The 17022-nt window shown below is 39.4% G+C and overlaps 1 protein-coding gene and 1 long non-coding RNA gene across 2 annotated transcripts in view; one reads left to right on the forward strand and one right to left on the reverse strand.

Annotated features, from left to right (window-relative positions):
* ush2a (Usher syndrome 2A (autosomal recessive, mild)) overlaps nt 1–17022 on the forward strand; it is a 197253-nt gene that overhangs the window by 135603 nt on the left and 44628 nt on the right. Inside the window, exons 65-66 of the mRNA XM_058630175.1 lie at nt 38–192; nt 8594–8792. Of these exons, the coding sequence (XP_058486158.1) occupies nt 38–192; nt 8594–8792 (354 nt within the window). The remainder of the gene's footprint in view (nt 1–37; nt 193–8593; nt 8793–17022) is intronic.
* Nucleotides 188–4226, reverse strand: LOC131459977 (uncharacterized). Its single transcript, XR_009240310.1, has 3 exons — nt 4075–4226; nt 2708–2988; nt 188–808 (listed from the first exon to the last, which is right to left on the reverse strand). It is a non-coding gene; the product is annotated as an uncharacterized LOC131459977 (long non-coding RNA).

A 17022-nucleotide genomic window follows, 5' to 3' on the forward strand; every position in this document is an offset into this window, starting at 1 on the left:
ATGTTTACTTCTTTTTTTTCTTTTTTTAATTTATCAGGTGTTATCACCCATTATGTTATACTGCGGAATGGGCAGGAGCGTTACCGTGGCGAGGAAAACAGATTCACTGATGTGGCTGGGATCAAGCCTTTCTATGAATACAGCTACCAGCTGAGGGTCTGCACCAGGGCTGGTTGTACTGATAGTCCACAGGTAAGTGCAACTCAAAAGTCTGACTGACATTTGCACATTACAGTGCAGGTTTGTGTGGCAAAAATGATTTCCCGTTTCACAACACTGGTTCTTCATCCATAGTGATGCTTTACCGGGAATTGCTTACTGCGGTTCTGAGCATTTAAAGCAAATGCAGGTCTGCCAATGGAATAAAATTGGAAATCCCTTCAGCAGTGTTTGCTACTGGAAAGCAGCACTTGCTTCATTAGTACATTGTGCAATATTATAGATACCATCTCTATTTGGAGAGAGAATGGACAGTTTCTGTCCTTCTGACCCATACAGAGAGCTGCCTATCCTTCAATACCAAACACACACCACCTAACCTGAGCTCTGATGGGTCTGTTGGGTTTTGGTAAATATTTTGAAACTATATTCTGTTCTGTGTGTGTGAGTTTTATCTGGGTTCACCAGCTTCTTCCCACAGTCCAAAGACATGCAGCTTGTGGTTGGGTCAAGAGTCTAAATCTAAATGTGAATGTGAGTGCGAGTGATTGTTTGTCTGTATTTTGACCCGATGAAAGACTGGTGATCTGTCCAGGGTTTGCCTCCTACCCAATGTCGGCTGCAATCGGCTCCAGCTCCCCTCGCAACCCTCAAACCAAGATAATAACAGAGTTTTCAAAAATAAGCACAGATGTCCAAATACAAATGTAACAAAAACCTTTCCTTTTCTGTTTTTGCACGGACGTGCAACTTCCTACATCACACTAAATACAAGAGGTCATTTTAGGACAACAACCTTGTAGCGCTGCTCCTCTGATCCAGTGTCTGGTCAGTGGCCTTTAAGCAAAACGCCTTTTTACCCTCTTGTAAAAGTCGCCTCAGATGTCAAACCTTAAACACCGTCAGCATCCGAATTCAGGCACACAGTCGTGCAAGTTAGATTCGATGAATTCTGAACTGCTTTGACCTTTGTCGCTGAGAAATTACAGTGTATAATTTTTCCACACGGTGTGCACTCTGCACTGTTCCCGTGTCAGAACAAGTTGTTATGTAGCCTCGTTTCCCCCACCCCCCATGCAAGGCTTTAGATTTGCTGAGTCTACCTGATGTTTGTGATATTGTCCAATAATAGCTCCACACAGAACTCCCCCTGCTATCTATCTGGCTGTAGCTGAGCTGATACCACCACAACAATTAATTTTTCCAGCTTAGAGCAGGTGATGAAAGCTCACGATGAAAACAGTCTCTCTAGGTTTTTTTTGGTTTTTTTTAAAGATAATTTAACATCTCATTATTTTGATGAGCACGTGCATAAAGATTGTGGCTGTAATTGTGTAACTGGTGGTGGGACTGATAGATGATGGAGGAAAAGTTAGTTGTATCCTCTGTGGGGATTGATAGATAAATCAATGATGGCTAGATTAGGTTTGGTAAATGTTCAACGAGATAAAAAGGGAGAGTATTTTTGTTGCTGTTTCAAGAATGAATTGTCCTGTTTGTGTAAATGTGTTACATACAGTGAACTCATCAAACCAATGCAAGATAAACCTGATTAAAAAGAAATAAACCACGCAAAATGACCCCATCCAGTCTTCAAAAGCTTGAGAGGGAAAACACTACTGAAGCAAAAACAATTGCAAGAAATTTGCCAGAGGAAAAAAGTTTCTAGTTCCTCTCGAGTTTCTCAAATTGAGAACAATGATCATTGGGTCTTTGAAAACTTTCATTCTTCAATTAAAATTGTCTCGATGTTGTATATTAGGGATATACTGCTTTTTTGTCTGAACATTGGTATCAGCTAATATTCACCTGCCATCAGATTATAAGGTAACATTAGCTGGGTTAAAGTACAAAAAAATGTTTCACAAATTTTAACCACATTTTTCATAGATTAGGTGAAACAAAATCGGTCTTTCATCTGTTTCCATCAACTGCTATAAAGCTAATATTGGGACTTTGTTCACTGAAATTCGTCTTATGTGTTGTCGAGTCAAAGTTATGAATAATTTTATATCCCATTTTTAGTAGTAATATAAAGTATCAATAATTGTGCAGAAGTCACAAAATAGACTGTTTTTCCTTTCTTTTTGTTCATAAAAATTAGCCAAGCGATCGTTTTTTTTTTATTGGATTGCCTAGGTTGTGCTGAAAAAAAGGATATAAGACACTCTATATTGCACATTCTTAGAGCCTCTGTATATACTGTATGCTTTAACATAGTAATGGAAAAAGATGTTTATTTAATATTTAAAACTGCATACTTTCTGGATCTGTTCCTATAAGGTGAGATATACAGTATGTCCATTATATCATTGCTAAAACAGCAAATTTAATGGTGGCCTAAGACCTTACCACAGTACTGTATATAAATACATGACGTCATAGATCACATCATCATCGACTGATGTTTAGATGATATCATCACTTGATATCATATATTAATTGACTTTGAAGATCTCTTTCATAACGGGCATTCAAATATAGGATTATGTGAGTAATTGCTAATTAAATTAAGAAGAAATACCAAGAACAACAACCAACAACCAACCTGCAAGCATTATCCCCTCAGATTAAACAAATTAGACCATGGAGGGACAGAAACCAGGGTCTGAAGACTCTCGCAAAGAACACGGCCTGCCAGAAAGCACCCAGAGGATGACGGAGAATGAGAAGGCAAGCACAGAGATCTCCAGGCAAAGGGTGGACCTGCAGGCACTGCCAATCCGAGTGTACCTTGACAGAACCGTGGTCCCCATTCTGCTGCAGGGCCTTTCATTGGTTGCCAAAGAGAGACCGCCAAACCCAATCGAGTACCTGGCAGCGTTCCTGCTGAAGAACAAGACACAGTTTGAAGACAGAAAGTGAGACGCGTTTGTCAGCTTTCATGGGCTCTCAACAAACACCAATGCTAATTGAAGAAAACCTCTTTAGACGCAGGATGTCATTTCTGCCACTAGAGTCTCTCAAAAAAAATCAACAACAGAAGACCTAGTTTGATGACATCATGAAGCTGCATGGAATCATAGGAATTGTACGGGGAGCTCAACACACTGGCTAACTAGTAATACCAAGTATTTCATAGGGGGTTTGACTCAGAAGATATAGCTGTCATATACGGTTGTGTACAAATGGGATTGTGCCTTTGCTATGGGTTTCACGGTGACCCCGGACGTCACGCAGCTAGTGCTTTGTAATACTTAGGAGAGTCATAGGAGACAATGTAGAATTAAGTTACAGTTCTTGAAAACCTCCATGGTCATTTTACAATAGCGTAGACAGTAGAAGCAGAGAATGTCATTAAAAGACAAAATGAAGAGGTATATTTACCTCGAATGGAAATATATGGATTTTAATGGATTTAAAGTGTTGGAAAAGTTTTGGCTAAAGTACACAACTCAAAAAATATATACGACATTAGTCTTGTCGTGTTTTTGATATATCGACATAGAAATGTTATGTATACAGTAGCTTTAACAGGATTATTTTCCAAGTGAATGGAGCATTTTAGTCAAAATAGAATCTGATATCTCACACGTGCCTTTTTGAGAGAAAGAATAATGCAAGATTATGGACGCCAACTGCCGTCAAAGTCAAAAGAAGAACTGTGAGGGATGACTGAATCAAGAGGAGGGCAGTGATGTAACATTGCAGATGCCAAGGGAATCGGAAGACAAATACTGAGAGACAATGCAAAGGAAACATAAATAGTAATGGACCGATTAATGCGGTAAAATATGAGATAAAAGATTAATCGGAAAGATGATACAAGTTGTCGGAGTGAAATGAAAAATGGCTGACATGGTTCGCCCTTTACCTGCTTCTCGGGTAAAACAGTTAGTTGATTTGCTAGATGAACGTTAACATTTTGTGCCCAATCAACAATACATTAATTATAATAATTAAGGAATTTTTTACCATCCGTGACGAATCTCGTCCTACTCTCAGCCATCGGGAACTCGTATTTACCATAATTCCAATAGCACGTGAAGGCAGCATTAATCCAGAAAGCAGTACTGCAGATTTACTGCCATAAAACACCTCCACCATCCAACCAAAAATGGATGGAAGGGCTTTGAAGACCTTTGTATTTAATTGGAATCAGCCTTTGGCTTTGAAGATCATCCAACACTTCCAACTTGACCGGCCTTATTTTTAAATCGCAAATAGTTCTGCAGCTATTGTAACACAAAAAGATAAATCACGTGAAAGGTGTTTGACATGAACGTGAGCATTTAAATTGCAGGATTCATGAGTAAAGCATCTATGAAGACCTGTGATGCTAGTGTGCAGACCTTGCCGGATGCATACACAATGGAGAGAGGCTCTGGAATGAGACCTGATCAAAATCTATTTAGCCTTCAAAAAGGAGGTGTACACTCACAATCAGCTTGCAATCAGGGTCAACCAGATGCACAATGTTTCAGAGGAGCTGGTGAGAAAATGCGAGCAAAACTGGGTGGAGATAAAAGGACGCTACAGTCTGAGATGCAGGGAAATCACAGGGGCCAGACTGCGGAGCGCAAGGACGTGGTGCCCCCACCGGTGGTCTCTGGATGCCTGAGACGGAGACGGCGGGTGACAGAACCAGCACCTGAGCGACCACAGGTGTGCCGTGAATGTCCCAACATGCTGCCTGAGGCGCCATTAAAGAAACAGAAGGCCCCTTAATGGTTCGGGAGTTTATTATTAACTCCTTCCCTCATGACTACACAGAATTATAGGAACCTTGGAGGATCAGCTAACATAAAAGCACTCTATTTAAATCTGCAGGGCAACTTACGCCCCGAAATTTGTACAGAACAGGAATAAGAACTACACATTTTTGGAATAATTTTTGAAGATGCATTCATCTTGGTGCACAACAGCATGTTGTCGGTTGCAGGACTTTAAGTGGGTGGTAATGGACAGTGCGTCTGATGAAGTCCTCATGTTAAGATTAGCCTTAAGCCCTTTGTCTCCCCATTCATTTGTGTGAGATGTTTAGTATTTTTGCAATATTTTTTTCCATATTCACTCAAGAATGGTCATAGATCGGCATTCCTAGTTGAATCCCATGGTTTGATTTGTGGGGGGTTTCTTAAAATAGCTGGACAAGTTTTGTGGTGAAATTTCAGCAGAAGAGGAATAAGAAGCTAACTAAAAATAACAATGATGGATTGTAATAGAGGCTGCTTCGATTGTCAAAATAGGCACGAATAACCAGTGCATTTCCCAGAGAAAACTGTGGAGGCCAGCATTATATCTTTGAGTGTACAGCCTGCAGGAAATTATTATTAGAAGAAGAATGCAGTGTGAAGGCTGCTTTTCCGCTGCTAACAATTTCTGTGGCTGTCTCTGCAGTTGTGTAACAGAGTATATGGAAGTGTTGTCATGGGTCAATGCTAAATTTAATTAAATGATTCTTCTGCATTTAAGGTGGTCTTGCTCTTGTGGTCTTACCTTTCAAAACAGGCTTATTACACTGGTTACTGCACTACAATATTGTCCCAAAACAATGAAAATGAGCTCAAATTATCAGCTAAACTAAATGAATGCCCTTTAGGTTTTTGTGTCTCTTATGTTTTTGCATTTTTTTTGTCGATGAATTTATTGTCAATCATAATAATTTATATAATGATGTGATGAGGACATCTCACAGCCAAAAATCGAATTTAACAGAGGGTTTTTCACTCTCCAGTTGCAGCATTAGCATCTATCACCTCTAGAAAAAAGGTAACAAAACAACACGGAACTCCCCTCTGTGCTCAGGTCGTACAAAAATAATGATTTATCATATAGTGGTGCAAGTGACCACAGTGTTGTAAACCCCCAGCGTTGTAGCTGTGGACGGCGGGTGAATGTGCAGACCACAGAATCACAGGGCAATCTGCTGCAAATGGCACCGGGGATATCCTGCCTTAATAGACTGTCACTAGCACTTCCCCCACCTGTCCCGCACAGTGCTATGCAATTAGAACTCTGCTACTACAACTAAGAAGACACACACACATGTGCACTGCACACACAAACACAAAGAGTGGTAGAGAAAGAAGAAGCAAAGGATACGGGGAAGAAAACAATAAGGAAGAAGCAGGTGAGGTGTAGTATCAATCAGCGAGGGCTTCAGTGTGCTGTCAACCCAGATGCCTGTCAAGATTTTTGCTCAAAAGTAAACAAAACGAAACACATATAACCACTTAAGTAAACTAATCTTTAAATGAACTGAACTGGTGTAATGTAGGACACTGTGTTGAGTAGCACGTGGTGTTCTACTCATAAAGACTCTAAACATAAAATGTACGAGTACGAGTATTAGGGCCAAACTGAAGAGGGAAAAAAAAAATATTTCTAGATTAAAGTAATAATATGAGAATAAAGTGATAATATATATTTTTTTTAAGTCATAATATTACGAGAAAAAAGTCATAATTTTACGAGAATAATTTTGTAATTTTACAAGAATGAGATTATTTTTTATCATTATCTGATGTATTATTAAACAGCAACAGAACGCAGAATTGAAACGCTTGAATAATAATTACGACTTTATTCTCGCAAGATTAAATTTTTTTTCTCTTCAGTTTGGCCCTAATACCCTGTGGTAAGTATGAACACAACATGGTCAAAAATAAGGGCTGAGAAAAATACTGTTGAGATGCGGCAGTCCTGTCTTTTCCTCTTTCCTCCTCATACCAGAATTCATATTGAAATGAGGGTCCAGATCAGGTTGGCGTTGACAACATTCTAGTATATTCCTACCTGGAGAACCTACGCACACAAATTTCACACACACCTGTGATCTGTTGCAGTCAAGGGGGGACATTTACGTCACATGGATGTCAGTGGATTTGTGGGCGTGATAACTACGAATTGGCCTTTACATTTCGCTCACATCGAACAAAAACTGGGGAACTCTTCGTACCACATTCATAGGAAGGTAATCATGGAGGGATAGAGGGGAAAGGGACTGTGAGAGACATTCAGGAAAGAGATACGCGCGAGCACCTTACACCAGAGGACAGTTGTCCTGGTGTTTGGACAGTAGGACGGAGGACCAGACAGAGAAGGAGGAGACAACAATTTGGACAAACTGGTAGAGTTTGGTGGAATGACAGGAAACAAATAGCAAGAACAACAGCACCAACAGAAGTGAAGACAGAGGAGAACCATTTGGTGTTACCTCTCTCTAAGTGACCAACAGCATTAGATCAGCACCGTCTGTTGTCACAGCAGGTGGGAGCTTGTGCGTACGCCTGTGTTTGTTAGTCTACTGGTGTGTATGTGAGAGGGCTGATGCCAGGTAATTGCAGTGGTGTATTAGGTTAGCCCAAGTTATCCCATAATTGGGACTGTTTGGCCAATTTTCACTGGTGTACGAACTAATTCCAACTCACTCTCCTTCTACCCTCTGCTGTGGGTGTGTGCGCGCTTGTTTGAGCAAACATATGTATGTGTGAGACTAGATGGTAGACAGAGAGAACATAGAAGACAAAGATTGAGTTTGTGGCGCAACTGTGTGTATAGTCGTACAAGGGTATGTGCTGCACAAATATGCCATACGTTGGGTGACTATTCCTATATAAGCCCTATTTTAAAGGGAATGTATGTAAAATACGTATATAAAGCAATAGCAACCCTAGCATTAGAAACTGTTATTGCAGTCGCAATTCACATTGTACAGCAACAGAGGATTGGGAGGAGCTACACTTATACCCAGCATTATACAGTGTTCATGCACATACAGTACATAACTGTAACATAACCATTTGTTTTATTTATTTATTTTAAATTTAACACATGCATTAATGTCCTCAATCTTCTTAGGGCTTCATCTGTCTATATTTTATTATCTATATTTATTCCAAAGACCTTAATTTTGTTGATGTTTTTGAGAGGGGTACTGAGGCTCTTTATGTTTGGTTAAGTTCCGATAACAATGTTATACTGTACGCTCCCGTAGAAGCCACAAGTCTTCATAAAACATCATTTTTTATGAATGATGTCATGAACAACAATACCCACAATTTTCCAGGGGTATATTGATTACTGCAGAATCGTTGTATTGTGATATTATTGGCATCGTCGACCATGCATCACCATGTATTGTGACGTACCCTGTGATTCCCAACCCTACAATAGAGTATAGTTTTGTTCCTCTATATGGAACAATGGTTAACTACCTCCCATATTTAGTCGTAGGTTTTGACACACAATTGTTTTGCTGTCTTACTTTTTTAAGGCGTAAATTACATCAGCATGAGCAAATATCAACAACGATTTTTTATCACATCAGAAAGCGAAGCCCTGAATTTAGATGCAGGTTTTAATTGGGTTCTGTTCAGGTTAATTACATTCATAAAAGATCACAGCAGAATTCCATCTGTTATATGCACCTTTTACATTCTGTAAAACTTAATAAATCTGTTATATTTTGTGCATGTGTGTGTGTGTTCAGGTGGTTGCCGTCACAGTTCAGGGTGTGCCTGAGGGCCTGCTGCCTCCAGTGGTCACTGCTTTGAGTTCCTCCTCCCTCTACGTGAGCTGGTCAGAACCTATTCGTCCCAATGGAGTCATACAACAGTACCAACTGAACCAGACGGGTTTTGGAACTATTGCTACACACACACAGGAAACCACAAACTACACGGTGACTGGTAAGATACTTGTTAAATCAACCGTTATCTGCTCAACTTTCTTTCTTCATTTCCTCTCCAAATTTACCATTTGTCTTTTGTTTCTCGTTTCCCATGAACTGTTGTTCTTTTAACTTTAACTTTTTGAATATTAGTTGTTGGCTTTGAAAATGCACTTTAAAGTTTAAATCCTGCCCAGTTTTTCTCTTTCGTCATTGATTGATTTATGTTTTTTAAGGCAATTGGCAGTTGAAGTGCTTTCTTCTTCTCTTTCCATGGTTTAACTCTACACACAGACACAAACATACTTGCATGCACAACACAACAAAAGCAGTTTTAGACCCAGCACTCTAAGAAATGAAGCTTGTCTTAATATGTTGAAGCTATTGAAGCTGTGTCCACAAACATAGTGGCAGAACTGGGTGTCTTTTTTTTTTGAGTCGCAGTGTTGTTGGCCCTTTGCCATCAGCTACAGCACAAACATCTGTATGAAGTGCCATCAAACAAATGTTAGTTGTCTGTATAAAAAGTCTTTATACTGAAGACAGGGGACAAATTAACAGTGTGGCTCAGGGAGTAAAAATCCTTTCCATTTTCCAACTTCAAGCCATAAAAAAGTAACCATTGAAGGTTTACTCTCAACAACCTGCTCCTGTAGTAGCCACAAGTCTGTGAGATATCAACATCATGTTTTATTCATGATGTCATGGAGTAGTACTACAATACCTACTATCTTCCAGGTGTAATAGCAACTTATCTGACTAATGCAGCTCACTGTTACTATGGAGATGTTTACCACAATCACTCAAATTTTCATTAGTCATCATTTTAGAACCAGTGTCAAGTGTCACCACACGTGTTCCCCTGATATGTGCTGAGTCAGACACGAGGAACAGTAGTTTTCAGGTGGGAAAAAGTCAAGTGTGTGAGTTGTGTTCAGACATTTTAATGGACCACAAGATTTTCACAATTTAAATTTGTCAACAGCTGTCGCTAAGCAACAGGACATTATGATATACTGTGTAATATAAAGTGTAAATATAGTCACACGCGAGACACAACGTAATGGTTTTTGGAACCACAATAGTCCACTTAAAAATATTACATTCCGACATATAATCATGTGATGAGGTCTTTTAAAGCTGGAACTCATTGGCATTCCCTCCACAGCTCCCCTCTGCTCTTGACTTGGCCTCAGACCAGGTGACGGCTTTGCCAGTAGCCAATAGACTCTATTCCCATGGCGCCTGTGGTTGGCTTGTATGGTCAGGAGTTTGTGTGCCTACGAGCATGTGTGTTTGTATGTGTAGGCACGAGGCAAAACAAACAATGCCAAATAGAGATGGTAATGTGCTGTAATACTGTACCAGCCCCATGTGCCAGTGTAAGCAACCAGCATGCTTGTGTGAAATTCCCTTGCACCCCAGTGAGACACTGGAGAAGCCTGCTTCAGTGTGCAGCCAAAACCACTTCTCAGACAGGCGCTCGCTTCCTCCCTCTCTCTCTCTCTCTGTATCCCTCCTTACCCATGCATATATTAGGAATATGTTCATTTCAATTAAGTTTTATGTGTATAGTGCCAAATCAAAACATACGTTGTCTCAGACACTGTAAATAATTTCCTTCACAAAAGAAGAGAATCCAAACAACTCACACAATGAAATCTCTGACGGAACCAGACTCAAAGATGTGCGGCCGTCTGCCTCGACCGGTTGTGGTGAAAGACAAAATGGGGGACTGGCGAGAGGAAAGGGAAAGAGGGATTTGAGGTAGAGACAGAAGAGAGAGACCAGGAGGAGATATATATCAGCTGTATCAGGTTAGAAGTTTAGACAGGACAGTTCTGAATCAGTTATGACATGTTTATAGTACTACAATGTCATTTATACACACAGTAGCCAAGATATCAATTTTAATCATAGCATGATAATGATGACAATGCTGCTACTGCTATTGCTGGAAGCATACAGTACATAAGAGTACATTTGTTTCCATCCGATTTATTTGCATTTTTAAGCATATATCCTGTCATTCAATATAAGAAAATTTAATTATGTCTCATTTCTAATGCGAACAATCAACTTATCCTCGTCTGCCTGGCTCATACATGGCGCAGGTTTTTAAATTAGAATACCACAAAAATTTATGTTTTTTAATTTATTCTCTCAAACATCAAGTCCAGCCTATACCAAAAAATTACATATCTTGTATTACATTTGCTTTTTTCATCATATATTAATTCTCTTAGCTGCAGCTTTTTATTTTACCTGGGAAGAATGGGTTGATTCTTCCTTTCTTTTTGCTTTTTCCAAGAATACTATCATAATTCAATTAGTTTAAAATGAGTATATCAGTTAAAACGTTGTTTTAGGGTTTGTTTTTTTATTCTTAAACAAACTCACTCCTATGCACGAGTCCACTTACACACACGCTTTCCTTTCCACACTGTTTGTATTTAATGCCAACTGTCAAAAAAATCACAACTGTTCAAATTGAGATTCAGAAACTGTAGAGTAAAATGTGTTACAGAGATCGTGGGTATTCAGTAATTTCATTCCAAAAAAATGAAATACAGGATTTACAGACAAAGTGAAGGAGTGAAAGATGCATCATTCACAAGAAAAGTGGAGGAATGAGTGAGATGACGGAAAAGGTGGATAAAGTGTTTTCCATGAAATATGAACAGAAATAATTGCTGTGCTACTCCCTCATCCTTAATGTTTAATACGCTATTATTCATCTTCCCCGCGTCTCTGTGACGGCTCTCAATGACAGACACTCAGAGAACTCACACGCTCACTCGAATCACGCAGACTAGAATAATGTGCTTTCTTTTTTTTTTCTATTTCAGACCAAATCGCTCTCTCAGAATTGTAACTTATTTGATCTGACAGATATTATGTCAGACGGCCATAGATGGGTTTATCAAGATATCTTTCTGTGAATTATTTAGAGCATATCAGTCATAATAAATATAATAAGGTTTTTAATTTTTTACTGTAATTTTTAATTACAGTAATAACAGTTGAGTAAAAAACAATAAGCACTTGTCTACTACTACTGTCCTGTCTGTCAAAGGTTTCACTTGTAGGAGATTTAAATCTCAACGTTGCTTCCTTGTTAATTAAGAGTTTTAAAATACAAAATTTTTAGCAATTTGTCGATCTGTGAAAGTACTTTACAGATGGATTTAAAATTCTGATTGATTGATTGGTTAGTTGCACATTTATGGTTTGTTCTTTGGCCTTTTTACTGAGTAAAAGTGTTTATATCCAATAAAAAAAACATTGGAGATTGAGTAAGTGCTGAATCATGTCCATAATCATGTAATGTTGTAATAATGAAAGCAAACTAAATTAGTAGCAGCCAAAATTCTTAATAAAAATAAAAATTAAAAAAATGCGGTTGCATCCTCTATTTCCCGTTTTTCAACAATTTGCCTCGGGAGGAAACAGTATTTTTTATTAATATAATTTCTTCTGCAGTTCTGAAGAGACACTTCACTGGAAGAATTAAGCACTACTGTACAAAGACACCCCATGTGAATCGATATTAAGTATTGCTATCATTAGCTCCTAATGAATTATTGCCTGCAATTATATAGATTATGACATTAATCATGTGTTTAATTGGTCTTTTGTAGGCTCATTATTAATTCAGAACAGCAGGGAATAGAGTATGTTCTTTTATTTATTAATGCGTTTCCCCCCACAGCTCGGGCTCTGATTGGGCCGCGGTGGAGCTACTAGACATGTAGACATGGGGAAAAGGAAGAGAAGAGATAGAACACATCCTTTCTACTTATTAATCCGTTGTGTTAAGGATGTTATCGCACACCTGTGTAAGAGTTAAGAGTTCGCCTGATGCGTAACCCTGTCATTAACTCTCTGCGTCTAACTTCTCAAACTTCGGTTGAGCAGGTTTCAAAGAGCAGCTCAGTTGGACAGTAAGTGATGAAGAGGGATGTTCTCTGAGATGAGGAAGATTCACATTACTCTACCAAGGTAGTCGTGCCGGGACGCTCTGTCCTGTTTAGGCCCCAAGGTTGTCCTCTTTCTGTTGTCTTCATGAAGGAAATGGATTTATTATTATGTTGTGTTTTTTTTACTTAGGGACAACAGGTACAAAATTAGAAGAAGTCTCTTTGGTATTCCTCTGTGTGTGGAACATCATGATGATGCTCCACAAATAGAAAACAATGCATATTAAACCGCTAAATTACTGTCAACTAGTCAAAATAACAAATGGAGCATTGGAATGACATGTTTTAAATTTTCTGAACTATTAAAATGAATTAAAAATAGACTTTTTCCAGGAAAAACATTGAATTCCCCTTTGCCGTGTGTGTGTATACATGTCTGTATTAAGCTGTGAGGACAAATTATGATTCAAACCTGTCTTTGTGAGGACATTTTGACCTTGTTAGGACATGTTGGCTGGTTCTCACAACATTAAAGGCTTCTTCTGGTTTTAGGGTTAGAGTTAGAATTGGTTAGTGTTTTTTTTCATAATGATGCTGCTGTGTTTGTTTAATTCACATTCTATTACAGAGTTGGATTAAATTTGATCTTTTACTCATAAAACTTGACAGAAACACAGTGTAGGGCTTTTATTTTCTGTGAAGGAAGTGACTGACGTTGACTTTTTGTCAATTTTATTTACAAAAAAACAAAAAACTTCCTCTGTTGTTGTGGGGATGAGACATGTGTCTCCAATCCACTGTGTCTGATGATCGGATAACACATTTATCTCTGGGAATTAGTTCAACAAAAAAAAGAAAGCATATATTTTTTGGGTGAAATGGCCCTTTAAGGGTTAGGGTTAGACATTTAGGTTAGGTTAAGGTAAAGAGCTAAGGAATACATTACATCTATGAGTGTCCTCAATGTTCAAGAATGTGTGTGCGCGTGTGTGTGTGAACCTGATCTCATTGTTCCATTCCAGACGGTCTCTGCATTAGGGAGCCACAGACAGGAAGTCAAACTCTTAATTATTTAGCAGAGGTGTTATCAAAGCTCCTTTCTCTCTCTCTCTCCTTCTCTCTCCCTCCCTCTCTCTCTCTCTCTTTCTCATTCTTGATGCATTGTCTGCTCTGTCAGTTTATGATGCAATGAAAGTTTTCCGTTGTTGTCTCTCCGTTTCTTCAACTTCGAATCTCTCTTTTTGGTGCTTCCTTGCATCTCATCTCCTCGTCAGTTCACATCTCTCTCTCTCAGCTGACCTCACGCGTATTCTCTCTGTCTTATTCTCCACTCTCCATTCTCTCCATCGTCTTACTCCGCCATCTCTCTCACTCTCAGCTCTCCCTCTGTCTGTGTCGTGTATCGGGTAACTGGCCTGGTATTGCGGCCTGTGCCCATCATCCTATCGGATTCTCTAATGCACACAGGACTCACCAACCTGTCAATAAAATACAATTTTAAATCAGTTATTTTTTACTGCGCCACAGCAACACACACACAAACACAAAGGAACTGCATGACAAACCTGGTCTACTGGAAGAAGGTTGATATTTTACATTTCTGAAGAACAATTTGGAACCATTTGTACATTCTTGCAGAACCCTTTTTGAAGTTTTTAAAGCAAAATTCTCATGAGGTTGGAGGTGTGTAACAAAGGAAAAGATCTCTATTTTGTCGTTATGCATCGACATTGTTCAACAAAGTTGCGAGGTGAGATTACCTTCTTCTTCTTGCTGTGAGGCAATATTGCTCACCACTATGCCATCATTGTAAACATAAGTGACACATCCATTGAAGGAGTTAAACACAGGTCAAGACCAAGTGTTTCAGTGTGTGTGCCACAATACAGTGTGTGTGTTTTTTGGATTTTAAGCTGTCACAAGGACAGCTTTTCCTCACTCTTTAAACCTAACCACAGTCACAAACAGGACATGATTATCATCTACCTCATTTCCTCGTTTCTGCCAAACATACCACGAGCAGTTAAATCACTATCACGCTGATATGCACGTGTGAAGATACTCTATATGTAAACAAGTGTATGTAAACATGTTCCTAATGAAATGCAATTTAGTTTCGGTTGGAGACAAAGTTGTAAACACAAACTTTTATACTGTGTCTCTGCTCTTTCTCTCTCCGTCCTGCACAAACACAGAGCAGTGTCCACTGTGTCCACTGTGTCCACTGTGTCCACCTCTGACAATGACAGCCACGTTTCCCTGTGTGTGTCAGTGAGCCGCCGCGGTGTAAGCCACTCACATCACGACGACGCCCTCCACCTGTTTTTCACGGTTCCCGGTGATCACTGTTAAAATGATTGAATCTTCCTCCATCTCTCTTCATAATCAAGCACATAAGCGCACATGCATGGCTACATGCAAATACGCACTTTATCTTTTCCTGCTGCACACACACACACACACACACACACACACACACACACACACACACTCGTGCGCACACACATGTACGTAAGAGTGTGTTGGCTTGATGTTATTTCTCCAGCAGAACAACACTGCCCTCCTCAGGTGGAGAGTGAAATGTCATCTTTGAAACATGAGGACTCATCACCGTTGTTTGTGCCTGTGCACATGCACACATGTGTTGGATGTCAAGTATAAATGAATGAGTTTAGTTCATTTTTAGCATGAGACAGAGGGGATGGTGGCTCAGGTGATGCTTCACAGATTCTCAGTCTCTTGACTCTGAACTCCTTTTTTCGACCGATTAATCAGTTCTTCAAGCATGTTCTCTGATCAGACCTGAACTGAATTCAGGCTTTGATTAAATGGCAGTGATTGCATTTGAAATCATATTTGTTTTTTTTTTGTTGTTTTTTAAATTGTTCAATAGCACACATGAAGCCACTGCCGAATGTCTTCTTTGTCTTATAAAGTTGCCTTTTGTTGGTCTGTATCAGAAATATTACAACAGAGCACTGGTTTGAGTCTGTCTCCCTACCTACCTGTCTGTCTGTGTGTCTGTCTGTGTACAACAACATACTGAGGCATTGGTTACTGCTTTATTCAGTGTTGCAACAAATGGCATCAGATATCATTTACTCTGCCAGAGTGCACGCATGCAGATGCACACGCTTAGTTGCACAGTTAAACAGTGTAACAGAGACACATACAGTACGCCCCGCGACCCCGGTACTTCTGTATGGCTGGCAGATTTTTCTTTATTTAACCCCAACACGGGGCAATATTGTGAGAACATTTTGCACACATGAGAAAACAGAGACACAGACACACATGCGTGCACAATGATCAGACGATGGGTTTGGCATGAAAGGCTGCAAAGCATTTTCAGCAGGCAAAGCGTGAGAGAGGGACATGAGGAAACAATGTTGAAGTGTGTGTTTGGGAGGAGAGATCATCAGACTTAAGGCTAGTCCAATACGGTGTGTCCTCAGTCTGAAAAGAAAAAGTTGATTTTTGGTCAGTGGTCACGATGGTTGGGCTGAGTCTACTCTATGTGTGTGTGTGTGTGTGTTCACTGCCGTATGCAGCCACCGATGTGCATATAGCAGCTGACACACACAGCGGGGGTTTCCTTTTCTCGTCTTTCAGCCTCCAACTGCAGTACAGTTGGAAATGACAAAAGATAATTTAGACAATAAGCAAAATTAATATTACATATCACACTTACACTTACTGATATTTACCCTTTGAAATTTAATGTATTGAAATTGAAAAAAAAAGTGGAAAAACTCCAGTATTTTGAGCCCTAACTGCACATTTCTGAGTATTACAACATATGTACGCGATACAACAGAAACATTAATCACATAAAATATGCATTGCCTCACCTAATATGCCGCAGATAAGGCAGCACGCAGCAGATGAGTGTTATGCAGTGCCAAAGCTTGTTTTCACACTCATCCTTCTGAAGTAGTCATTTTGCTTGCTTCATTTTCCTTTGAATTTGATTTGTAAGCTGCCGTTGCCTGTCAGAGAAGTGAATGACCGTAAAATATCCAGTAAGCGCCCCCCCACCCCCCCATGACAGCATCAAGGATTTGCATCCATCCATTTATCCTTATCTAATCCATCTGGTTCACATTAAAGATAAATAAAGAAATAAAGAAAGAACAGGCAGACGGTGTATAAGAGGGGAAAAGGATTTCAATGTAAAGAAGTGGTTCTATTCTATGTTTTTAGTGACTTCCAGTTGAAATCTCACTATAATACCGCTGATTTCCTGTGCTTGCATTTAAAAGACCACTCAGTCAGTATGTGATTTCTTTTGCGCTGCATAGCAGGCACCTATAAATAAATCATGCCTGT

This window comes from Solea solea, chromosome 5, assembly GCF_958295425.1.
Source record: "Solea solea chromosome 5, fSolSol10.1, whole genome shotgun sequence".
Taxonomy (NCBI): domain Eukaryota; kingdom Metazoa; phylum Chordata; class Actinopteri; order Pleuronectiformes; family Soleidae; genus Solea; species Solea solea.